The sequence below is a fragment of the Xenia sp. Carnegie-2017 genome, unplaced genomic scaffold (assembly GCF_021976095.1).
Source record: "Xenia sp. Carnegie-2017 unplaced genomic scaffold, XeniaSp_v1 HiC_scaffold_24, whole genome shotgun sequence".
Taxonomy (NCBI): Eukaryota; Metazoa; Cnidaria; class Anthozoa; order Malacalcyonacea; family Xeniidae; genus Xenia; species Xenia sp. Carnegie-2017.
Genome location: NW_025813487.1, coordinates 15,015,817 through 15,040,641, shown reverse-complemented (window position 1 = coordinate 15,040,641; position 24,825 = coordinate 15,015,817). Strand labels below are relative to the sequence as shown.

Below are 24,825 nucleotides of genomic sequence, written 5' to 3'. Positions count from 1 at the left end.
TGCAGCTTATTTTTTCACATAAAAAAAAAAGTTATGTGCAATACAGTGCCGGTCGTTCATAATTTTGCATAGCTGAAATAATTCTTCTTTTTACGAGCCTAATTATGCAAATATTTATGCTAAATTTACTGATTATGTCAGACGAATATAGTGACGAATGTGTTCTCAGACGAATGCTATTCGTTTGTTATCTCATGCCTAGTTCAAACGCCGAACTTTACATGAACCGAACGCATTTAAAACAAAAGATAATGAGGAAGTTCATCTCATTTTCTTTTGTCCTTATTGAGTTCGGGGCATGTAAAGTTTGACGTTTGAAACAGGCCCTAAGACTAGCATGAAAGAGTCAACCTGTATTTAACGGTCACGTTGGAAATTCTCAGGATGATCGTTTAACACAGATTTGACTGTGCACATATAAAATGCTTCTATTAATCATAAAAAATAAATGCTTTTGCTTTTATTTTTTTCACTCACGCCGTTATGCGGCAGTGGCATTGTTTACACATAACGTTTTGCATTACTGAAGTTCATTGATGAATGCCATCAATAATGTTGACAGGATCAAAGCATCATAATTTATAATCTAGAGGCAAGTCAATATAAGGTCCAAGATCATAATTATATTTTTCCTTGTGCTCTTTCATTTCACATTTTCTCTTTCCTTGTCTTGTGCAAATTTCACAAATGATTTGTCTGATTGGGTCATTTGCCCATGGGTGAGCAAATGTGCATTGTGGTGGATATTCTTTTGATGTGTGACGTTCACATTCACGAGATTTATGAGCTCCCCAAACGAAATATTACTTGATGACCTTCTGTTTTTGACCGTGTAAGCTTTAACTGAGTGAAATAGAAAATTTAATGAATGAATGTGATGCGATGCGATTCTATTAACTACATTAAATATACTTCACAAAAACGAAGAATGTAAACTGTTCTTCAGTAATTGAGTCGCTGTTTTGTGACAGAATGAATCATATCTACAAAGCGTGCGACAAAATTTATTCTACATCAAAAGCAATTGAAATTTCAGAAATAAATAGTATTTTTTTTTCACAAATGATGTATGATTAAATCAACACGATAAAATGTTAAATTTTTTCAACTACTTTTTTCAGACGGACTACAAAAACTGCGCATCCTATAAATCACAGCGAGAAAAGGTATCGTAAGCACATATAGAGTGTAGAGGATTATAGCACAAAATGGCGTGCAAACTACAAGTTTTTAGTTTTGTTGGCCTAACTTGACATTTCCTTTGCTAGGCAGTTTGTGTCGAGAAACATAGAATGTTTTCCTCAGGTCAATAAATAAGTATTTATTGAATGAGGAATTTAAGTTAGCGGTTCGGTCTTCTCTTTTAAAACAAACTTAAAGTAGAATAGTATTAAAAAAATTTTTGATCAATCATAAATACCAAAAATGGCGGAAATACAAAGTTACATATATTTCCGTAGTTCCAGTCTTCAGTATCACGATATTTAATTTTGTTTTTCCACTCACGCCATTATGTAGCATTACATCTGCTTATTAAATTGTTATGTTTTGCTTATCAAAAACATGACTGAAGTTCATTTAATGAATGTCATCAATGAAGTTAGACATGATTGAAGCATCATTACTCGGGCTACTGAAGGTAAGCCCGAGTTTAAAATTTAGTTTTTCCTGTATTGTTTTGAGATAACAAATAATGCGAAGACCTTGAACCAATCAAAATCTTTCTTGGATCGTTTCACACGTGAATGACTTGTATAGTAAAACATTTTTTATTTACATATTGTAGTGCCAAATTTGAGATTAGCTACATTACCGCGAATTTCGCTGTGCTATTAGGCAACTATTATAATACGCAAATGTATCCAAACACGGTTATCGAATGCCGTGTAGCCCGAATGAACGCCCGATAAGCGTTTTGTTTACAATTTGTAAAAACACATTGTCACATAGAAGGTACGAGATCATAGTGATATTGTTCCTTGTCTAATTTAACTTCACGTTCTCCCTTTTCACGTCTTGTAAAAATTTTACAAATGTTTTGTATAATTGGGTCATTTGTCCATGAGTGAGAAAATGTGCATTTGAATGGAATTTCTTTCATGTATGACGCTCGCATTCAACAGATTCATTAACTATACGAACCCAATCACCATACTGTTTCTGCTAAATGCCCAGTGCTTATTAGACACTTTGGGCAAAATGTCTTTTGTTGACTTTCTGCTGTGTGCGTCATTACAATAAACTTTCGAACTTTTTCTTTCTTTTCAAAATGTTGTTGTGCTGCTCAAAATTCTTTAAACAGCAGCTCGAAAGTACTTGCCTGTAATCCACGGAAGTGTTGCAACTTAAATGACTCAGTGATTGAAAGCTTCTCTGCGAAATGTTCTTTCCTGCATACATTCATGTATAAATGCAAAGTTTTTTGGTTTTGTAAGCTTTTGTTTAATCTATTCCATAACATATTGCTTTTAAAGCATAAATAAACAACATAAATTTCATTGCCAAATGACCGATGATAATAATGTAAGTCTCTAAGATTTTTACAATTTGCATGTAGCCAATATTTACCATTGAACTAAAATAGGTGAAAGGCTACGTCCGTCAAAATTTTGATGCCAGTAGAGCCTAGTCTTTCCACGCAATGTAAACACACGGCCAATAGACAGAAGCGAAAAATTAACTTGAACAAACTACGAAGCTCCAAAAACAGAACACAATTTATCTGCCTAACAAAACTTTCACAAATGAGACTTGACATCAAGTATACACAATTTCGGACAATTACGTTTTTTAAAGGAAACCATAGCCAACCATAACTAGAAAGCATTTTGCTATAGTTGTTTGTTTTTGTTTGTCTGTAAATGAACCAAAAATTAAAGCGTTTTTGCTCCAGATTAGCAACTATTATGCGCAAGATGCTTACGAACTTCATGTAACATAAAAAAGAACATAAAGTTTTAAAGAAACATCAGTTTTGCAAAATGGAAATGTATTTTTACCCAAAACAATTGTTATCAGTGTGAATCCGTGGAGGTACAAATTTACAACAAAACACAATTTTTAGTTCAAACCTACATGTGATTTGGTTTTAAAAGATAAATTAGATAATACTCGTCAAATGTTAGATAAATTGATGCACCAGCAAAGAAATCCTTTCATACTTTATCATTTCATAAGTATCTAATAATTTTTTGCCTTTCATAACTTCCAGTTAATTTAGCTTTGTGAAAGACATGTATACATGCAACATTATTTCAAACATCATTTTTTGCAACAATGGCTTCTGTAATTTGGTGAACGTACAAATATTTCAAGGAAAAACACTTGTAAGTTATTGAGTACATCTAGTTGAATCCTTTCGAAATAAACTAGTACTTGCTGCAATGTTTTAGATAAGTATAAATTGAACGATGTCATTGTTTTTCACAGTTTCCACAGTTGATATTTTCCATTTCAAAATAACTTTTCAATTGTAAGCATCATAATTGACAGTAAAAAGATCAAGCGCCATCATCTTTAACGCCGTAATACTTTACTACGTTTATTCTTTTAACAGAATCAAAAAAAGACTTCGGTAAAAACATGTTTTACTAACAAATCTCGCATAACGTGTAACTTCGCGCGTGTAGTACACGTAAATTGACCTCCAGACACGGGTGTGATATTTACATACCTTTATTGTATGTTAGGTTTAAATATTTAACGCGAACTTTAACTACAAAGTTTTAAGTTACATCTTATACAGAATTTATTTTTTAAATTTAAAATAAGGTGCAAAATAGTTTTACATGTGTTGTGACTCAAAAAATTGGGTATTTGCTGTGTGTACATCATAAAATCCCATTCCTTGGTTCAAATGCGTAATTATGTCTATTCAACATTATAGATGGTGTTCTATTTAGAAGTGCTTATATCCACTAAAAACATAAATTATTTTGTTGCAACAGGTGATAAAAGAATGGTTAGGCGTGTTTGTAAACACGTTACTGTAAAACATCGTGAATGTAAATTTATAAGTCATTGGCCAATTTTCCAAGGCCTATTTCCTTTAAATGACGAGATAACTCTTTTCGACTAAAGTTAGACCTGTTGTTGATTATTGTCAGTATTTCTGCAGCCTTTTGTACTAAATCCGGAAATCTGCGATTGTCATCCCTTACGTTCTCCACCTCTTCCAACATTCCAGCAAAACATCCAAGACTTGAATATTTACTCCCTACTTTTGGCGAAAGTCTTTCGATTTCAATGGGTGAGAGCCTCATCTCATCATGAATTGCATCATCTGTAACAATAAATATCAATAATGCTAGCAAGAACAGTTCTCTTTTATATTTGTTAACTATTGCGAGAAATTTGACATTTCTCTAAAAACAATTGAGTGACAAGGCGTATTCTTTATCTAAGAAACTTTTTTATCACTAGATGCTTGAAACAGTAGAAACAGATTTAAGGGGAAAAAAAGGATATGATGTATGGATCAAGGCTTATGTAAAATTAGCGGGCGGTTCATTATTCTCATCAGGACACGTTGCCACTATTTTGTTGGTCCGTTTTGGTGCATTATTCTCATCAGGACAAGTTGCCACTATTTTGTTGGTCCGTTTGGGGACCCCCGTTTTCCCCCGACAATCACCCCCCGTGTTTTCGTTCCTACTGAATTCATCCAGTAGCATTAAGTAGCTAAGTCTCTCCGACTATGTGTCAGGTTGATACAACACAAACAAATCGTGAGGGAGACAATGTAGTATTTTATGCCTAGGTGCCGAATACCTTTATGAAATACATATTTGTGCCTTGGAAAATATGTGTAGTTATCGTAGCTGTGTCTGAATAGTTTCATCTACTTTCTTAGTTGCAGCCTCTCATAATTTCTCGTCATGTATAGTTCCTGTATGGACACAAAGGCCTGTTTCAAACGTCGCATTTTACGTTAGTCGAATAGATTTAAAAAAAGATAATGAGGAATTTTCTTTTGTTTTTAATGCATTCGGCGCATGTAAAATGCGACGTTTGAAACGGGCTAAGTTTCCAAACGTCTTCCATTTGGACAAGAAAAAATTTTGCATAAGTTTAACGTGTGATGAATTACACGGACTAATTATGAAACCAAGTCAGTGAGCATATGTTATTTATGCTGTCAAAAGACAATGAATGTTTTTACATTGGTGGACATATTCAGCCTACTCAATCATTACATTTATTCTCTATTGGTAAACACATCATCCCACTAGCACTCACCAATTCTTTGTGCAATTTGTTGCAAAACGCTCAACTGAAATCTTCTGACACTGTTGCGCAGTATTTTTGAAACTGTAGCTCATGCAGAGCGTTAGAGTAAACTTAGTGAATTACTACATGTGTATTACAGTGGTCCATGTGACAGTTGGGGATTATTTACAATTTTTCGTTTTTAATTGCCATTTTGGTGTATTAATGCAAATATGAATGTTTTAGGAAAATAGCAGTCAAAACGAGAATAAAGCAAAATAGTCCGCAATTTGGATGCCTAGCGTTCGGGCATGGTTCGGCCAAATTTTTGGGAAGTGTGTAAGCTTAAATAACATATTTTAACCCTATGTGTTCCAACTGCTTTTAGCTTTATCAATTTCCTGGACAAGCTATTTCAAAAGTGCTTTTCAGTAACAAAATTCTCATGTTATAAAGGGTTATTATTTAAGAAAGATTTTCTGTCAGATGTACTACTGGAAGTCCAACTACCTATTTCATCAAGCGCTTTTGCAGATCTTGAGCGCTAATAACTTTAGCTAAGTTTTCCTGTCTGTGTGACATGATTTGTGTCTCTTTTTTAGTTTAAGGAGTGTTTTTCTGTTCATATTAGCCAAAAATATAAAGAAGTGTCAGAGTTTGCCCCATGTCACCTTACCACAAAAAACGCCTATGTGTAAAACTGAACTTATTTTTTGATTCAGTGGCGTCGTAGGTTGTTCAAACTGAGGACAACGATGTAAGCGGCTACGGTTTTCGACTTAAATGAGGGTTTGGGGGCAGGCTCCTCTTATAAATGTGTAACTATTTAAAGGTTCTCTAAAACGCTAAATCAACGGCAGATTTTGTATATGATCTAAATAGCCAGAAGTTTTTAAGACGGTAGCTTATTCTTAGATGTGTCTACAAGTGTATTAAAGTCAATTTTATCGATAACATGCTCAAAGGTTGCAGTTTCTTAAAGAATGAGTCTCACGATAATACTTTGCGCGCTTAGTATTCACAAGCAGCCTTTTTCGGGGCACCCTAAAATATGCGGCATATTAGGTTGTCAATGCAGCGATTTGTCTACTTCGACTGATAAATCCACGGCAAAGCGCGGTCAGCCAAGAAATGAAAAAAGAAATAACAAGGATTTAATTAATTTCCTCAGGAATTATTTTCCTCTCTGTATGCTTTTTCAAGGTGTCTCACCATTGCAATAACCAAAACTGGGCCTACACAGAAAGCTTCAAAAAAATTTCCATTATTAAATTTGGTCCATGCTTAGAAATAAACTTGCATATCGCATAGAAAAAATTGTATGTTTTTTCGTTTGTAAAGACTTGCCAATCATTACATTTATTGTCTGTTGTTCAATACATCACCTATATAACTAGCACTTACCGATTTCAGTCATAGCTTCTGGCAACAGTTTGACTCCTTGAATTTTTGAATGTGTTTTTTCATCTGTTTCATCAGTTATTTGAAGATTTTTGCTGTTTTGTGCATCAACTGGACTTGGAAATTGAAGAAGGTCGTCCCTTATGATGGCTACCTCATCCGACATCTCAAGAACATGTCCAAGTTCGCCATGATCTTGTCCAATCTGTTTCGAAAGTTGTTCGATTTCACGTGGCGATAGCTTTAAGGCATCCTCAATAATTTCATCTTTAAGGATAAATTTCAATAATACTATCAATGTTTGTTTGAATAGCTACCTAGCTTGTGCCTTTTTTAAGCTTTTACAATGATAATCGATCTGGATACTGTTTTACCATTTTTTTAAATTTTTTGTTGCAAAACAGAAACAAAAAGCCACTAAAAATTAACGTGTGACGAGAAGTATTCTCTTAGCAACTTTAATCTTATCACGAAAGGTTGAACCAGATTCATATAAAATCGAAAAGGACGTTAAACTATAAGTATTTAGGTTTAGGCGGGGGGCGCTGCATTAATATTGTCATCATCATTCATTACATTTCGGCCTTCCCAGTAGACTTTCTGCTTTCCCATTTTTCAATCACTACTTTTATTATTTGTTGGCAAATACATTACCAGTTTTTTGTGCTCGTTTTCGCAACAGTTTGATTCCTCGCCTTTTTGAATGTGTTTTTTCATCTGTTTCATCAGTTACTTTAAGATTTTTGATGTTTTGTGCATCAACTGGACTTTGAAATTGAAGAAGGTCATCCCTTATGATGGCTACCTCGTCCGACATCTCAAGAACATGTCCAAGTTCGCCATGATCTCGTCCAATCTGTTTCGAAAGTTGTTTGATTTCACGTGGCGATAGCTTTAAGGCGTCCTCACTAATTTCATCTTTAAGGATAAATTTCAATAATACTATCAATGTTTTTTTGAATAGCTACCTAGCTTGTGCTTTTTTTAAGCTTTTACAATGATAATCGATCTGGATACTGTTTTACCATTTTTTTAAATTTTTTGTTGCAAAACAGAAACAAAAAGCCACTAAAAATTAACGAGTGACGAGAAGTATTCTCCCAGCAACTTTCATCTTATCACAAAAGGTTGAACCAGACTCATATGAAATCGAAAAGGACGTTAAACTATAAGTATTTAGGTTTAGGCTGGTGGCTCTGCATTAATATTCTCATGATCATTCATTACATTTCGACCTTCCCAGTAGATTTTCTGCCTTCCCATTTTTCAATCACTACTTTTATTATCTGTTGGTAAATACATTACCAGTTTTTTGTGCTCTTTTTGACAACACTGTATTTTCTTGCGCTTTTGAATGTGTCTTCAGCATGTTAGTTTCCAGTTGCAAGGTTGCTCAGTTTTAACTTTTTCTGCAACGGATGTCGAGAATGATTCATAGATTGTAAAATAAAAAATTAGATTTATACTGTACTTTTAACACATGAAGTATACTCTCTGATAAATGGTTAACTTAAAAATTAACAATAATTGCAAGTTACGAGCTGCAATATCGCTGGATTTGCAATTAAACATTATGAATATAATAAACATGCTCTTTTGCCCCTTTATCAGACTTTTGCGTCGTTCTCAGGTTTAATGTATATGTTACATTGTTTGATACAATGGCACACAATGAAACTATATTATTTAAAATGCGTGTTGTACTGTATTGTATTATTGAATACCTCCCCCCCCCTTAAACATCAGATCCCCCTAAATAGATTTTTCACTCCTCTAAAAAGCATTTAACCCCTACAATTGTCTGAAAAACAAAATAATAGTACGGCTGAACTGAACTTTTCTCGTCAATGTTTCAACTTTCTACATTACCTTTGGTTGCTGCACTACCAGACAGTCCCAAAAATCTAGACCCTTAGTTTTCCTTACGTCCCTTCTTCAGTAACTCACCCCCCCCAAAAAAAATTTTAGCGCCACTCCTGTAAAAAGTATCTAAATCCGTCCATGGTCTAAAGTTATATTGAATCCTAACAATAATATAATTATCACTCGTTCAGTGTTTCAAGAAGCAAAGGATTTTAAGTGCAATATATTTTCTGCTACGTGATACAGACAAAACATACAGCTATACAAAAAAAATTAACCCTTCTAGTAGCATTGTAGCTGATCTGCAACAATCACCTAGCAAAATAAGAACCAACTTTTGAAAAAATTCGGCAACCAAAGGGTTAAACATCCAACTTCCACATAGAATTAACTGAGAATGACTTAAACTTTCAGGATTTCTGACAGCTGACTTGACAATCGGGTGAAGATTGACTCAATATGGATTCATGGACAAATTGTTACATGCAACGAAATTTAAACATTCCTAAAGTTTCCGTAATGAAACTAAATTCTGAAATATTCAAAATACTCAAACACATAATATTTTATTTATAATATGATTGCTTTACAAAAAAGCAGCTGTAAATTCGAAACAGCAATTAATATAGAACCTCGATCAGAGTACATTGTTACACATGCAGCAGTTCCTCGCCAATCATAACGAAAATTGTATTGATTTGACAAATAAAATATATTTCAGTCCAAATCCCGATATTTAAAATGAATAAAAGCGACATAAACTCAATCAATGTTTTCATAATAATAACGAAATCGAGGTAACGTATGAACGTTTTTGAAATTACGATTGCGAATAATTGGACATACAATTACACAAAATAATATTTATTAATAGAGAGATTTAGCAAACACGACGTATCGTCTAAAGCCCGGCGCAAACGAGAGCTCTGTGCTTATCAAAATGTCATTCGTGCCAAGTGGCGTAAGCAAGTTGCTCTCGTGTGCGCGTGCTGTTTCCGACGACTTTTGCCTTTCCAGGCAGAACTGACCATTGAGTTCTACAAGACCTGGAAGGAACACGTCAACAAAATTACTATAAATTATTAGCGCGCGGCCCGTGGTCAAAAGCATGGCAAATTTTGGTGGTCGAAGTCAGCGGAAAGACGCTGGCTCATGATAAAAAAATCTGTCGCTCACAGTTGTGTTGAAATTAAATGCAGTGCCATGCAAAATAAATGAGAACTATGGTATATGCCGTACAATAAAAATAACTATTAAACTGCTTGCCTGCTCAATTTGACTGACTGTGTAGTGTAGACAATTATAATGAGATTGGAAAGTTGCCGAAATTATCAGAATGCCGTTTGATTTTCACTCTTAAAAGGTTAGAATGTCATAAAATAACTTAAATTTTACAGCTAAAATATGCGTTTCTCTACCGTCTATTTTCTTTATTTTGATGTGTGTGTGTACTGTGTTTTCAGGCAATGCATTATTTCCACATGATATGCTGTCGGTATCGTAATTTTTTTTTTTCACTTGTTATCGTTCATATAAACAGTATTAGAAATCAGGAGGGAGTGAATATTGAACTGGAACTGGCAAATACCAAACATGTTTGATATTTTTTTGCCACGCGTTGCTAAATGCTTTGTCGATTTGTCCCGTGTGCGGCGTCTTGAAGCAATTGCTTTTGTGTTTTAATCTCACAGCGCATGCTCAATAAATTTCATATCAAACCAAAATGGCGGCTTGCTCAAATGAGTTAAATTCTGTGTCATTTTCTGATTCCGAAGAACAAGATGAAATAGCATTTTTATGCCTGTTGCTAGTTTGCCGTAGACGCAGACGTTTACCAGCTTGTTGTCGTAAAACATGGACGAAGCGGCGGATTATTAGACGAGAAGCGCAAGGCGCATTTAATAACCTCATACGAGAATTAAATGCCGAAGATCCTGAAAAATTTCGGCAGTTTGATCGGGTGGACAGGCAGTCATTTGAAGAAATTTTGGGATTTGTACACGAAGCAATTGTTAAAAGGGACCCAACCATGCGTTATGCTATTACTCCAAGAGAACGCTTATCTGTTACTCTTCGTTATTTGGCAACTGGTATGTGCTTTACTAGTTGACAAGTGTTCTGAAAATAAGAAAATGCCTCTGCGTTGTTTGACACATGAGTAAGAACATCATTATTGTGTTAATGATTTTTCCAACTACTGAACTATTAGGAAACATGTGTTATATGAAAAATTTGTTTGTATTTTTATGTACTTTTGCCAAATTGAAATCAGTCATCAGTAATTCAGCAAAACAAGGTTAATCTAACCTTGAGGCAATGTGAAAATTATGGACGTAACAAAATTATTCATTTAGGTGAAACATTTAGAAGCTTGTCCTTTACATTCCGCATGGGCAAAAGAACGATTCGTGCAATAATAGAAGAAACAAGTATTTAACATGAAAAGTAAATTTCTGAAGGTAAAGTATTTCTCCTGTTAACAACTTTTATTAAAATATAAACTGTATACCTTACTACTAGTCATGGTAATTTGCTAATTAATCAATCAATCAACATATAAATAATTTTTTACTTCTTGTTTGGGTCCATTAATTACCATTGTTCAATTGTTATGTGTATCATTTACTTAAAACTCGGGACTATTAGGCAAAAAATTTTGTTGAAGCATAAAAAGACCGGCATCAGAATTAATATGCCGTCTATGCAGGCCATGTAGCTCCTTGAATTTGATGGTTTGGGTAAAAACCACTTGAAGTACACCTGCTGGCAGGGTCAACATCAATTGATTGGTACATTGGTTGCCAGTTGTTTGGTTGTCTTGCCAGAGAATTCAGCTTTGTTTCATTTAGCCCTAATGTTCCCATTTGCTTTTAAAATAAAAAAATATTTATTTTATTTTGGGCCAAATGTCTGACTTTTGGATCAAACTTAACTAACGTTTGGGATACATATTGCCCAAAAACACTGATGGCATTTTCAATTCCATTGCTATCTTATTTTGCCTTTTCTTTTGTCTTTCACTAAGTGATTGAGTCAATCCACTGAGCAAGTTTAACTCTTCCTTTGAATGTCTTTTTCTCGCTCTTTTACTGCAGGACTTTCTTGAACTCATGCTAGTTTTGCTAGTGATACTAGCACCATCATCTTCATCAAGAATGCTTGATGATTCTGGGATATCGTCATGAAAGCTCTCTTCATCTACCAGCGAATACTCTTGTGATTGATGAGGTGAATCATCAGGTGGTGATAGCTAAAAAGTAAATTTAAATTGATATTAGTTATCTTTGATTTTCAGACTCCATCCACAAAAACAAAATGGCAGGACATATCTAAAGAGTTTCAAACAAAACCGAACTATCCATTTTGTATAGGTGCAATTGATGGAAGCATGTTGCTATTCAAAATCCAATTCACGGGGGCTCTGAGTTTTACAACTAAAAACACTTCTACAGTGTACTATTTTTGGCTGTAGTTGATGCAAACTACAAATTTATATATACTGAAGCAGGAGCAGCCGAACGTGAAGGAGATGCTGGGATTTTCAATGACCCAGCTTTTATTAATGCTTTTAAAAGTAATTCTTTAGATCTACCTCCTCCATCAACTATTGAAGGGATTTCTGAAAAAATAAGCTTTCATGTAGTGGGGGATGGTTCTTTTGCTCTAACAATAAATGTGATGAAACCATATCCTCATCGCTCTTTGAATAAACAGCAAAAGGTGTTCAATTATCGTTTATCTCGAGCAAGAAGGGTTGTAGAAAATGCATTTGGGATTTTTGCAAACAGATTCCACATTTTCTTGTCAACAATTAGATTAAGTCCTGAAAAAGTCACCTATTTAATATTAGCTACATGCTGCCTACACAACTACCTAATTGAGAAAAAGAAACACACCTACACCGGTGGTGCTGATGTAGAACAGAATGACTGTACATTTTTGAATGGATTGTGGAGAGAAGACCCTTCAGTGGTGAGATTAAATCACTCAACTAACGGAAACACATCACAACATGCTAAACATTAACTCATTCTTCTAACTAACTTCTTTTCTGGCCGTGGTTCAGTTCCAAGGCAAAATGACATGATACAAATTTGTTTGAATTTATGTATATATTTATTGTTTGTGCCAAAACTTGCAAGTATTTTCAGGTACTTCATAAATAGATTCAATTTAAGTTACCATCAGTTTTTCATTCATACATAAACATCACTAATATCAAACATAGCTTTGTGTTAAGAGCATTTTTTTATTATACTTATCCAATGAAAATGCACCAGTGAACCTTCTGAACTTCTTGACAACACATGTCAGAACTTATGTAAATAAGTAATCGATAATTTGAGGTTGTTGCTTTGTTTGTTGTCGAGATATTGTTTTATGGTTCTGTTAATAAAGTTCTTTTATTGTTTTAGGGTTCTGTTAATAAGATATTTTTTGTGTTTTACTAATGAAACTGAGGCCATGAGTTTTATAATTACATTAACACACAGCACGCAAACATTAGATTTTCATTTGAACTGAACAACAGATCAGTGTGCGAATTAGTTCAGAAAAAACAATGTGCAATTTTTTTGACTAAAGTGTTTCTTTATTGGCATGATCAAATCGATATTACGTTAATTATTATATAGCGCTAATTGCTAAACTAATATTTTTAAATGTGAACAAATTCTTATGACTTACGACAGTGTTTTTCGTTAAAACCCCTTATTTTTGCACATCGTTTGAAAAAGTGATGTGCAATTGTTTTCATTTAGCTAAAACGTTATGCAAATTGCACATTGCACACCGTTAATATTCGCACACTGCAGATCAACTGCCATTTCTTGACATTTTACTAACAAAATCCCATGACAGCTGTACAACATCTACAAATTGCAAACCAACATACACAGGACTTCTGATGAACTATTTTAGTTTCACACCACTTTCATACAAAACTGGACTTATACGCACACTAATCGACAGAGCATACAAACTTAACAATACGAACAATGGCTTTCAACGAGACATAAAAAACATCACATCCACTCTTTTACGAAACTCTTTCCCACTACACTTTATTAACAGGACCGTAAAACGATACCTCGACAACAAACAAAGCAACAACCTCAAACTAGACACTGAAACTCCTAATAGATAATTGTTATTTGATACTAGGAACTTATGGAAGAACGGAAATAGGAACTTATGTTGAAAGTCAATGTTCTTCTGTCGCTGGCTGTGAATGCAAAAGCTTGAAATGTTTAAGATTATCTGTGAGGTGGAATAGTTATATTGAATAAAATTGAGAATTTTGTTTCGACTGCGCGTACAGTAGGATAGTATACAGTCCGCATAACTGCTTTGTGCCAAAGCGCAAGAGAAAATTACTACAACATACATTTAACATATAGATCGTAAAAATAAGAACATTGTTTACCAAAAAATACTTACAGGATCTAGCGATGAAATCGAACGTCTTGTTGTTATGTGTGGCTCAAAAAATTTTAACTTGCCCAACAACCATCGTTTTCTTTTCGATAAATTTTGCCTGGCACTTCCGCTACGTTGTGGCTTTTTGCTTTGGTGTAGCTATTACCCAAGGCTTTAAACGTAATTTCACCCATTCAACTAAAGCCAGTAATGCATTTAATTTGAAATATATCAAAACGCAATGCAACGTCGTATAGGTATGGGTAATCAGGCCAGAGATCAACTACTTTATCCTCGAAAATTGCTCCTTCGACTAAATCGTGTTGTTCTGCCTTGACCGCCATTTTGGTTTGATATGAAATTTATTGTGCATGCGCTGTGATGAAACCCAAGTGATGTACAATAAATAGGGAGTTTTAGCAAAGCCTACCAGAGCCCTCTATAGTATATATTATACTATAGAGGGCTCTGGAGCCTACGAGTACGATTTACGTCATTTTGGCGCGAAAACATTGTGGCGACAACAAAAACACGTAGCCGTCATCAATCTGAGTACGATGTTTTGTAAAAAATTCGTAGTCGCGACTACGATGTCTTTTTAAGCAAAGAAAGTAGGTATATTTCTTCATTCTGTAAGAAATTAGTTTACAGTACTATTTTCGAGCATCCAGGCTTTAATTTAGAACCCTTTTTGAGCGCAGATGTACATTAAAAAGGAAAACATGACCTGCAAAACTTTCATGTATTTCGTACGCAAAGTGAAAGGTAAACAAACAATAAAATAGTACACATATATCGTACATAAAACTTAAAATAGTGAAGATTTTTCAGTCTAAAGAGTCCTATATTCTCGCAAAACCAGTATTGTCGATTCTTTGATATCATTATTGACAAATAGAGCCGTAGCTGCTTCGCAAACGTCGGTGTTTTACACAATAAAAAGGCTCGTACTGTTGTTTACAACTAAAGCAAAATTTTGACGAAGCGACAACGACAACAAACTTCCTCGTGCCATTCCCTTACACGGTCAAATTTCGTATTCGTTTTCGTAGATGTAACTTGCTAAAACTTCCTAATATCAGCCGCGATTCGACCGCACGCGTGGTAAACATATCGAACATAACAAACCGAGATATCAAACATATATCAAAATCAAAAATAATATCACAATATCAAAAATATCAAACAAATCAAACTGAGATAATATTTAGTATTTGCCAGTTCTACCAATTATTTGCGAAGATAACTTTCACCATTTTTTACGTTGGCTTAATTTTACGTAACAAAATAAGATTTATATCGCTTTTATTTGTTTGTAAATTGCTTTCAGTTAAAGTGCCACTAATAATCATGTCTTTCAGTCATAACAATCTATTTTAAAATGTTGATATGTTAACGTAGACAAAAACAATCATAACATATATTCATTATAACATATAGTCATAAACATGTATTCATTCTGTAAATGGTTTGAACGCGGCAGTATATCTACATGTTCATTTATGTAGATCGTCCAGGTTAGTGCAGTCCTGAGAAGGACTGTTCATGTTGATGTTGAATGACGTTTCGATAACTTAGCGATAAACGTCGTGCGAGTCAAGTGAGGAGTGACTTGACTTGACTCCTCACTTCACTCTAAACATGACTACCGCTAAAATTGTGCGAAACGTCAGTAAACATCATTGACAATGTATGTCTACAACATATATTTATTCTAACAACTATGCATCATACCATTTACAGCAACGTTATACCTTTTAAGTACGTCGATGTTTCTTGTTTATGCTTTAATACTTTCGTAAGCTTTACTTTTAATTTATGCTAATTTGCAACATGGCATTTCATGGTCACGCATAAGTACATTCATTATATATCTATTTTGTGTCTGTCGTCACAGAATAAGTGACCTTAAGATTTAACGACGCGCTCATCTACAACGCGAGCGGAAATGAATTTTAAACCAATGCGCATGTGCGTGCGTCGTTGAGTTATGTCGTCGTGCTTCTACAACGCGACGTCTTTGCTTAATCCCACGTCGTCCTACATCAAAGGTGGAATTTTTCACAAAAAAAGTTTTAAAGTATTTCAGCTTTTAATTCACCTGTTACAATTGTCTGTGAAGTCTGGTATGTGATTGATGTATTGATATTTATCTGTGAGTAAAATATGTTTACATTTTTGCTTTTAAGCCTAGTTTCCATATAATCGTCCGAATCGTTTCAACGTTTTTGAAACGACTCAGACGATTATATAGGCCCATCTCCACTAGACGATTTTTGTGACGATCGTCTTAAATTTTCGCGACGACACATGCGCAGAGGCAAAAAGCTTTTCGTTCGGACGAAATTTTTGACGATTTTGATTCTGACGAAAAGTTTAAACTGTTTTAACTTTTCGTCAAGCGCTTTACGATCGTCAAAATTTTAGCCAATCAAATATCAGAGATGAGCAAACACTGCACATGGCCAACCTAGCAGTTCGTATTAATGATTTCAACATGGCTACTAGTAACGAAGAAACAACAGAAGTTGAGTTAATTATTACAGAGCTTCCACACTCATCAGAAGTGGACAGTCAGTCTCAAAAGTCCAATTTTTCTGTGGAAGGCAATACCTTTGACAAAGAAATGTTTCTCCAAGCATTAAGAGAATATAAATGCTTGTGGGATACCAGTGATCCCAATTACAAAAATCGTAATATGAAAGTGAATGCATGGAATGCATTGTCATCGTTGTTTAATCAAGAAGGTACGAGTTTTTCCATTTTACAGTTTTCCTTTGCCTATTTACATGCCAAAATCAAACTATATCCTACTACAAAAATACTTCTAGGATTGTAATTGTTACACATGAAAATGGAGGGTTGTCAATGAACTGTGTTGATATTTGGTGTCTGCATGAAACCAAAAAATTTCCTTTGGGTCTGTATGCTGTGAGTCCAAAATGAATCCCTAGTCTAACTTACACAGTTCTTTTCTGCCAGCCTTTCTGAGTTGTGGCCTATTTCAACTTTTTTTCATTCGAGACAACATATATTTTTATTCTAGTTGATTCAAGTCTTTTTCATATGTGTTTGATGACATTTGGTAATTTGTTTTCGAATTTTTACTTTTTAGTGGCATTCCTACAGAAAATTTATAAAAATCTAAAAGATTCTTTAAAGAAATGCCTGGACAAAAGAAGGGCCATGACCAGATCAGGTGCTCCTGCAGGATGTCTACCTACATGCAAATAATTTGAAGTGATGCGTTTTCTTCATGAGAAAACTTCCAATTTGCCAACTCATAGCAATGTTGACATATCACCTGCAGCATCCAGCCATGTAATTGAAACTGGTAATTTTGAGGATCAATCAGATGCATTTTCCCCTGCTATATCAACTTCTTCCACATCACCATTTTAACCGATAGCTTGCTCTATGTCACCATTATCGGTACCTGCAAGTCCTTGTACTCTAACAACACCGACACCTGAAAGACCTATTGATGAAAATACTTCAAAAAAGCGTAAAAGACCTTCATCTGAAAAAAGTGCTTGTGACCCATTTTTGCAACAAATCAAGCGAATGGATGATCAACTAATCAAAATTGTTAACAAAGAGTCTGCGGATGATGAGGCTACAGCATTTTGCATGAGTCTTGTACCTGTGCTGAAAGACTGATAAAAAAAAGCTAAGATTAGCAAAAATTAAAATTCAACAACTTTTATTTGACATAGAATTTGATGATCAATGAGATAAAATATGCATTCAGTTTTTAACAATATAACAATTTTGGTATTTACATATTCTTAAGATTTTTCCTTTTTTAAACATGAATTTTATTTCTGTGTTGGTGACCTCAAAACAAGCATCATAGGTCTGACAAATTTGTTTGAAAATAATATTTCACATGTGGTGGGAATCATGAGAATTCATTACATAATAAAAGTGATTAAACATTGCTTTGAATTGATTACAATTTACCTTGAACTTTTTCTTGGGTTTGAAAAACTCAATTTACTAAACTCATTTTAACATTTTGATGAATTCTCTTTTCTCATCATATATAAAAAACCTGTATGCTTACATAAATAGACTATATAGAATATTGTTAATTAATGAATAACATTGTATATGTGATAATTGATATTCTGTTGCTTAGCCAAATAATGACATTCCTGTAAAGCTTAACAATTATCTACATTTTATGTTATTCATTAGTTGTTTCCAAGTCCTATTAAAAAACGAGAATCAATTTATTTTGCTTTGCCTATTTTGTCCCATTGCCAGTCAACAGCACCCTCATTGTTGAAATAATGTTCAAACTGTTCTCTAACCCATTTAGCTTCCCCACCATAATTTCTTGAAGCCCCAACATTTTGAATAGAAGCTATACCATTCATAATATTTGCATCTTGTCTCCATTCACCAAGGTGCAGTCCATTTGGCCCATCCTGGTCAACAAATGTACTTGGGCAATAGTGACTTTCTCTGTCAGTTTCATTTATAGTCATCAGGAAGTTGTGCAGTGCAACCACTGCTTTTGTTATTGCAATAACCTTGGGTACTTTTGCAATGATTGGCCTGTGGAAAACACGAAAACGACTAGCACAAATGCCAAATGTGTTTTCAATTACCCTCCTTGCACGACTGAGCCTATAATTGAAAACTAGCTTACTTTCTGAAAGATTGGAGAATGGATATGGCTTCATCATATGTCTTTTTAGACCAAAAGCATCATCTCCAACAAAAACATAAGGTAAAACCTTATTAGAATTGGAAATTTGACAATCAGGTGGAGTGTCCAGGAGTTTATTTTCTATAGCATAACCTAAATTGCTGTTAGCATAAACACTTCCATCACTTTGCCGTCCACTATCACCTATATCAACCATAGTAAACTTGTACTGAGCATCACATACTGCCATGAGCACAATACTGTGAGTCTTTTTATAATTAAAGAAAGCGGATGACTGATTATCAGGAGCAAACATCAACACATGTTTGCCATCAATTGCGCCAAGTGCATTCGGAAAATTCCATCGAGCTTCGAATTCATTGGCAATTTTTCTCCATGCTTCAACTCCAGAAGGTGTGTCAATATATCCTGCTTCCTTCAGTCTATTCCAAATTGAATTGCACGTTTCATCGATTATTCTGCCAACAGTTGTGGCACTCATTCCATAATTAGCGCCAATAGTTGAATAGGCATCACCGGTGGTTAAATATCGTAGTGTCACTGCAAGTCTTTGGTCAGGTCCAATAGGTTCTCTCATTTTCGTTGAAACTTTCTTTATGTCGGGTCCTATCAACTTTAGCAAACTTTCATATGTTTTTGGAAACATACGAAAGTATCTAAAGAACATTTCACGGTCGTGGAGTCGCATATCATTTATCAATAGCTTATATTCTCCTTTCACATTTCTTTCTTCGTACAGCTTTCTTATCCAAAATCGACGTTTCCTTTTTCTTGTTTTGGTGTTCTCCCTGAGCATTTTTTGGTGAAGATTGTAAAGAAATAAATATCTTCTACGAAGCAGCAAATATAGAATATATCTTTTATTTATAGACGCCATTTTGTTTATTGGAAAACACCGCGAAATAATCGTCTAGTGGAGATGACTAACAAAATCGTCCTATAATTCGTGTTCGAAATATTGTCGCGAAAATTTAAGACGATCGTCACAAAAATCGTCTAGTGGAGATGCGCCTTATGGAAACACTTTACGAACGATCAATGAACTCCATAACAACTGGAAGGCTAACTTGGACGCCATCTTTGAAGCCTGCATGAGCGCCGCCATTGAGGGTACGGAGGCGAAATACATCACTTCGAAATTGCCGGATTTTTTGCAAAAAACAGTGGTCTTCGAGCCAGCTTAATGTCTAAAAACCTTAAACAATGTTTGGACTTTAATATAAAACAAATTTGAACGGCATTTGTGCATGTTTATGCTTCTTTTTAGAAGGATGAAAAGCGAACTTTGTTTTGGCACGTCAAAACATGCCTTATAACTTGAATACAAAACTGACACCCCTCGTTTTTTTTCATTAGAAGGATGTAAAATACACTTGTCTATCCTTATAATATTGTTTGAATCTTTGAAAATGAAGCTGTCAGGGCAAAAAACGCTGTTTTTCGGTAATTTTTGTGTTTCCGAGCAAAATTAGCTCGCCCCAGTCCTTTTTGAAAGTTCAGAGCATAAACAAAAAGAAAAACACTTTACAAAATATTTCAAAAAGTTAGCAAAAAAGTATTTTGAGTTAGTTTAAAAAAAAACTGTTATGCCATATTATTGTGTTATCATTAATTGCACCATTAAAGAGTCAAAAGGGTCAATACTCACTTAAAAAAAAGACAAAAACACAATTGACACTCCATATTCATAACTTTTGAAACACTTAAGTAAAAATTGTAATGTAATACAAGTATGAAAAAGATTATTAGTCTAATATTATAGAATCATATATTTTCACAAATATGACCAAACATTTTAAACACACATCCTAAAATTTAATATATTACATATACATTTATCATCATCTGTATTACAAGAAAAAACTAATTTTAGAATCAATATGATATACTATAAAATTTTGATACAGGATATAGCTTTGCTTGCTTTATAATCATTTTAAAACCCTGGCTCAAACCACTGAGGATGAGGGTTGCTTTTTGACATTTATGTAGAGCAGGTTATATTAGCAATACTTGTCATAGTGTGCACTTGGCTATTTATTTATAAGCATGAACTTGCTGATAAAATGCTCAATACACAAATATGAATGCATGTCAAATCTTCCACCAGTTCTTAAGAAGTGAGAGAAGTAAATGACAAGAACCAACAATCACTCACAATTCAAAATTTCAAATCATCACTTTCACACATTACAAAAAGAGAATGTGAAATTCTTACAAAGCAAGTCTAACTTTGAAAGCAATAAAATTGTTATGAAACATGTTATATTAAGTGGATTGTGTGTATTTTGCACAGCATTCAAAGATACAGACTACCTGTTATCAGTTTTATCTTAAATTTTTGGTCTTTCGACGACAAATGAGAAATTCATATTTCGAAGTGTTCTCCTTTTATGTTTTATATAATACAGCGTTACGTATACAAAACATGTCTTGGAACGTCCACAATGCATCTTAACACATTAATAACAAAATTTTGCTAACGGTTTTGAAAAAAATAAAGCATTTAGGCTAGCATTCTCTTTCCAAGTTAGCAGTTTTTGCAAAACAATCCGTCACGCAAATAAAACAGTCCACGCGAGATACACGCGAAGCGGCAAATCAGCTTCTATGTGGCTTCAAAAAAGTGTAGGTTTGTTTATAATGAGTTAGCCTTCCAGTTGTTGTAGAGTTCATTGCGAACGATTGAGACGATCCATCCGATTGGACCATTGAGTTCTATAATAACTGGAGGGGCTAACTTTACTGGGGCGAGATGCCAAAAAAATGGCGGCCAACGGACGTATTTCCGCTGAAATGATCGCTTTGCAGAAAAATAATATTCTCGTCCTCCCCCTGGTGTCTATAGTAAATTATAAAGAATTTTTCAAAAACAAACACGATATCACAGAATATGGATATCGTTAGTTCCATAATCTGTGACGATTCTTTTTTGTCATTTCTTTTATAATGCCGACACTTCAATCGTTCAATTGTTGGATGTCGTAGTTTCCACAAAAAGGAACATATCGCTTCTCATAGGTGAGGTAGTTGTTTGTTTTGTTAGTCCGTCAACGATTGAAAAGCAATTATACATGCACTTGGAAAGCCATAAAATACATATTAAAGATCGTATTTTTTAAGACTGACTTGAACGCCAAATATACTGATGTTTTCCTGTTTATAAAACTCTGTATACTTGTAAAATTCTTATAAAATTCTGTATACTTTTCTGTCATTTGTTAATGCATGAAATCGTAAATTTACCCATCTATTTGCAAAATAGTTTCCCTAAAGCAAAAAAGACACTGCACACATTTTGCTCTGTATCAAAAATGTGATCTGGTATCAAAAAGAAATGATCAGCCCCAACGGTACCCATGATTTGGAGCAGAGCTTGTTATGTTCTATTTTCTGACAACATGCAGGGAAGATCAAGGAGTAAAGATGACTGGAAGATGTTATTGACCAGGCAGAGTCTTAAAAAATGATAATGCTCTAAAGATAATTGATTTATTGTCTGCCCTACCTAGAGTTATTTAATTTGATTGTGGTCAAATTCTATGGATGGAGACAATGGATTCACTAAGGATGCCTTGAATGCTTTGAAGTTAAAGTTCATGATCCAAAGAAAGATGGCAAGAAGGTTGTGTGTGTTTTGATGCTTAATGAAATGTCAATTCACAAACATGTAAAATGGAAGGCCATAAAGTTTGTGTCTATGTTAACATTTGTACTGAGATTGATGATGACTCGATGCAGATGTGAATCTTCAAACTGTATAAGCCATTGGGTTTTATGTAACTTAATGTTTAAATCATGTCATATCTTTATCAAAATATTTTAGTTGAGTGTTGTTTGAATGTTACTAATATCTAATGCACTATACTGAAGCATTAAAGATTCAGTGATGAAACCTTTAAAGTTACTGTACTGTATATTTCTTATATATTTCTTATATTTCTTCAAGAAAAATTTGAGCTTATTTACCTATTAGAGAACAGAATGAAGATTTATCATATGCATTATTGCTGCTTTTTTAAAGAAAAGTTTTTCACTTTTCAAAGCTTTTCTACAAATTTTTTGCTTCTTATTTCTTATCATGAGATTGATGATATAGAGGTAATATAATCCAATAACTTTCTAATTTCTAAAAAGCTTTTAAGCTTCTAGCATAAAAGTACACTGTAGGAATGTAATTCATTATGTTTTATTGCCTTGCTATGACATATCTACTTGCACTTCATCATTCTTGTATGAACAAAACACCAGATGTGGATACTCAGAGAACAAAATGCACTACCAACTGCTTATGAAATTTATTATTGAGGTGAAGACTGTGTTAAAGGGGAAGTCAGACCCCAAAAAAACTTTTTATCAAATGAAAGATTTTATTTTTACAAACCATATTCCAAAGTTTGAAAGCTCAAATCAAAATTATACCGGAGATATGAAACCACAAAATCATGAAATTTTGCTGTAAAAGCTGCAGCCATTGTATACATGCGAGCGAAGCCGCGATCGAGCAGCGGTTTCCGTTCTTGACGTCACTGCGCGGTAAGGAACTTTCAATCAACATCTCATAACACATAAACATTTGTGAAAGCTCTCTGTATTTATCATTTTAAACTTGCTTAATAAATAACGTGATGGATACGAATGATTCATACGAATTTTCAAGTGATCACCCTGTTGTGAGTGATACATTTCCGGAAAATGAGCAAATAATGGCGTACGAAAACATGATTCAGCCTTACTCATATGAACCATTTGAAACCGACTCGAGTAGCGACGCCGAAGACGATTCGCAAGGAACGAGTGCTGAGTCATCAATTGAATCTGGCTCAAATAGACTTCAAGATAAGTACTGGTAATAGTTATCTACAAATATTTGATTTTTTTTTCATTAAGTGTACGAAATATACGCCAAAGTCAAATCCGTAAATGACTTTCTTCTTTCAAGGTGTACATGCGGTCATTGTCAAATAATGGACAGACATGAAGAATGTATATGTTGCAAAGAGATTGCTGCTTGCAGGGATATTAATGAAGAGTCAGCTGAATTCGAGGGTATTGATGTTCCAGAATGTATCACTGACAACCCTGTATTCCAAAATTTATGTTTAAATTACTGGGTATTGAGATTGGCGTGGAGTCAATACAAGCAGCAGTATGGGAAAAGTGCTTTTGAAGGACCAGAGCATAAGAGGCAAAGGCATGTTGCTTACAGACAATTTGTAAGATGGTGTTGGGGAATTTTGGGAAAAGAAATAAGGAATCCTTTGCCATCTTGTGCTGTTTGTTGTATTCGGGCACATTTCCCTCCACCTGGTCTAGAAGAAGATTTTGTATTTAAAGGTTTTGAATTTGCTGATGAGTGATGCAGGTATAGTTTCATTATTTTTTCTTGCCCATCCTTGACCTATGAGCATATATCACTTCCTCTTTACTTGGCTTGGGTACATTTACAATGTTTTGGGAATGTTACTTAACCTTGCTGTTGGAATTTGATGGTCATATGAGGCAACATTTTCCATTAGGCTTTGCACAAAGGAAAATGATTTGTTCTCTGTTATTGGTTTGGCTATCCATTTATTACGGCCTTTTGGAAAAACTATTTTGTATCTGGAATTGCCATTTTTCAACTGAGCTTGTTTTCTTTCAGTGTTTGAATTATGATCAATCACAGCCAATTGGGTTCTTGCAACCATGCCATTGTATGAAAAATGAAGGCGTTTTGGAACATATTTCAATAGTAATGAATGGTACACTTCCAGGTTGCCAGTGTGATGGAATTCTGTAAGTTTTGTTATGTCTTTCAACAATTTCTTGTTCAAAACGACATCTTCTAAGGCAATGTAGTCTGCAGACCCTGGTGTTAACCATTTTGTCTTTCTTTCTCTCCTCCTAGAAAGCTTCTCGTGTGAACACTTCCTAAAATACTTACCACTTTTCCATTGGTGTATGTTTATAACATGATTCAAAATAGACACCCACTTTTCACATAGAATATCAGCGTTTCCTTCACATGTTTGCGCACACCACCACAGATGGTTCGACACTGACTGAATCCACTTTTGAAGGGAAGCATGTTTTTTTGCTTTTTTGGTAAGCTTTTTTGTTATCCATTTAGATAAGTGCCATACATCATATTGGTGAATAATATGAGGATATTTTTCCGCAGCTCTGATGTTATTTGGATGTGGCGATCTGTGGTCAATGATCTAATTTGGATTTTTCACCCATGACATTATTCAAAGATCTCTGGCAACCTCTCA

At 34.4% G+C, this 24,825-nt stretch overlaps 3 protein-coding genes and 1 long non-coding RNA gene across 7 annotated transcripts; 2 read left to right on the top strand and 2 right to left on the bottom strand.

Annotated features, from left to right (window-relative positions):
- Nucleotides 1-3,657: 3,657 nt before the first annotated feature.
- LOC124451333 lies at nucleotides 3,658-15,746 on the bottom strand. 2 transcript variants are annotated; one of them, XM_047001948.1, is made up of 5 exons: nucleotides 15,645-15,746; nucleotides 7,915-8,018; nucleotides 7,264-7,527; nucleotides 6,613-6,876; nucleotides 3,658-4,282 (listed from the first exon to the last, which is right to left on the bottom strand). In XM_047001948.1, exons 2-5 carry the CDS (start codon nucleotides 7,976-7,978, stop codon nucleotides 4,011-4,013), a joined length of 864 nt encoding a protein of 287 aa, XP_046857904.1. In that variant the 5' UTR covers nucleotides 7,979-8,018; nucleotides 15,645-15,746; the 3' UTR covers nucleotides 3,658-4,010. The 2 variants fall into 2 exon arrangements, with proteins under 2 accessions (XP_046857904.1, XP_046857905.1); XM_047001949.1 differs by lacking the exon at nucleotides 7,915-8,018 and having other exon boundaries at nucleotides 15,645-15,744.
- A 1,385-nt stretch (nucleotides 15,747-17,131) lies between these two features.
- Nucleotides 17,132-18,128, top strand: LOC124451338. Its single transcript, XR_006950417.1, has 2 exons — nucleotides 17,132-17,224; nucleotides 17,300-18,128. It is a non-coding gene; the product is annotated as an uncharacterized LOC124451338 (long non-coding RNA).
- Nucleotides 18,126-19,576, bottom strand: LOC124452226. Its single transcript, XM_047002809.1, has one exon. The coding sequence runs from the start codon at nucleotides 19,443-19,445 to the stop codon at nucleotides 18,126-18,128; it is 1,320 nt and encodes a 439-aa protein (XP_046858765.1). The 5' UTR covers nucleotides 19,446-19,576.
- Nucleotides 19,577-23,148: 3,572 nt separating this feature from the next.
- On the top strand, nucleotides 23,149-24,780 carry LOC124451334. 3 transcript variants are annotated; one of them, XR_006950411.1, is made up of 5 exons: nucleotides 23,149-23,417; nucleotides 23,511-23,933; nucleotides 24,213-24,346; nucleotides 24,556-24,655; nucleotides 24,732-24,780. XR_006950411.1 is itself a non-coding variant. In XM_047001951.1 (2 exons), exons 1-2 carry the CDS (start codon nucleotides 23,197-23,199, stop codon nucleotides 23,926-23,928), a joined length of 639 nt encoding a protein of 212 aa, XP_046857907.1. In that variant the 5' UTR covers nucleotides 23,149-23,196; the 3' UTR covers nucleotides 23,929-23,996. The 3 variants fall into 3 exon arrangements, 1 of the variants encoding a protein (XP_046857907.1); XR_006950412.1 differs by lacking the exons at nucleotides 24,556-24,655; nucleotides 24,732-24,780 and adding an exon at nucleotides 24,681-24,722; XM_047001951.1 differs by lacking the exons at nucleotides 24,213-24,346; nucleotides 24,556-24,655; nucleotides 24,732-24,780 and having other exon boundaries at nucleotides 23,511-23,996.
- The last annotated feature ends 45 nt before the right edge of the window (nucleotides 24,781-24,825 follow it).

What these genes read in the sequence shown, in the direction of transcription:
- LOC124451333 (XM_047001948.1), bottom strand. Translation starts at nt 7,978, where the DNA reads ATGCTGAAGACACATTCAAAAGCGCAAGAAAATACAGTGTTGTCAAAA. An exon ending in AAAAAGAGCACAAAAAACTG is followed by an intron (nt 7,528 to 7,914) that starts GTAATGTATTTA and finishes TTATCCTTAAAG; the next exon opens with ATGAAATTAGTGAGGACGCC. An exon ending in AGAAGCTATGACTGAAATCG is followed by an intron (nt 4,283 to 6,612) that starts GTAAGTGCTAGT and finishes TTATTGTTACAG; the next exon opens with ATGATGCAATTCATGATGAG.
- LOC124452226 (XM_047002809.1), bottom strand. Translation starts at nt 19,445, where the DNA reads ATGGCGTCTATAAATAAAAGATATATTCTATATTTGCTGCTTCGTAGA.
- LOC124451334 (XM_047001951.1), top strand. Translation starts at nt 23,197, where the DNA reads ATGGATACGAATGATTCATACGAATTTTCAAGTGATCACCCTGTTGTG. An exon ending in AGACTTCAAGATAAGTACTG is followed by an intron (nt 23,418 to 23,510) that starts GTAATAGTTATC and finishes TCTTCTTTCAAG; the next exon opens with GTGTACATGCGGTCATTGTC.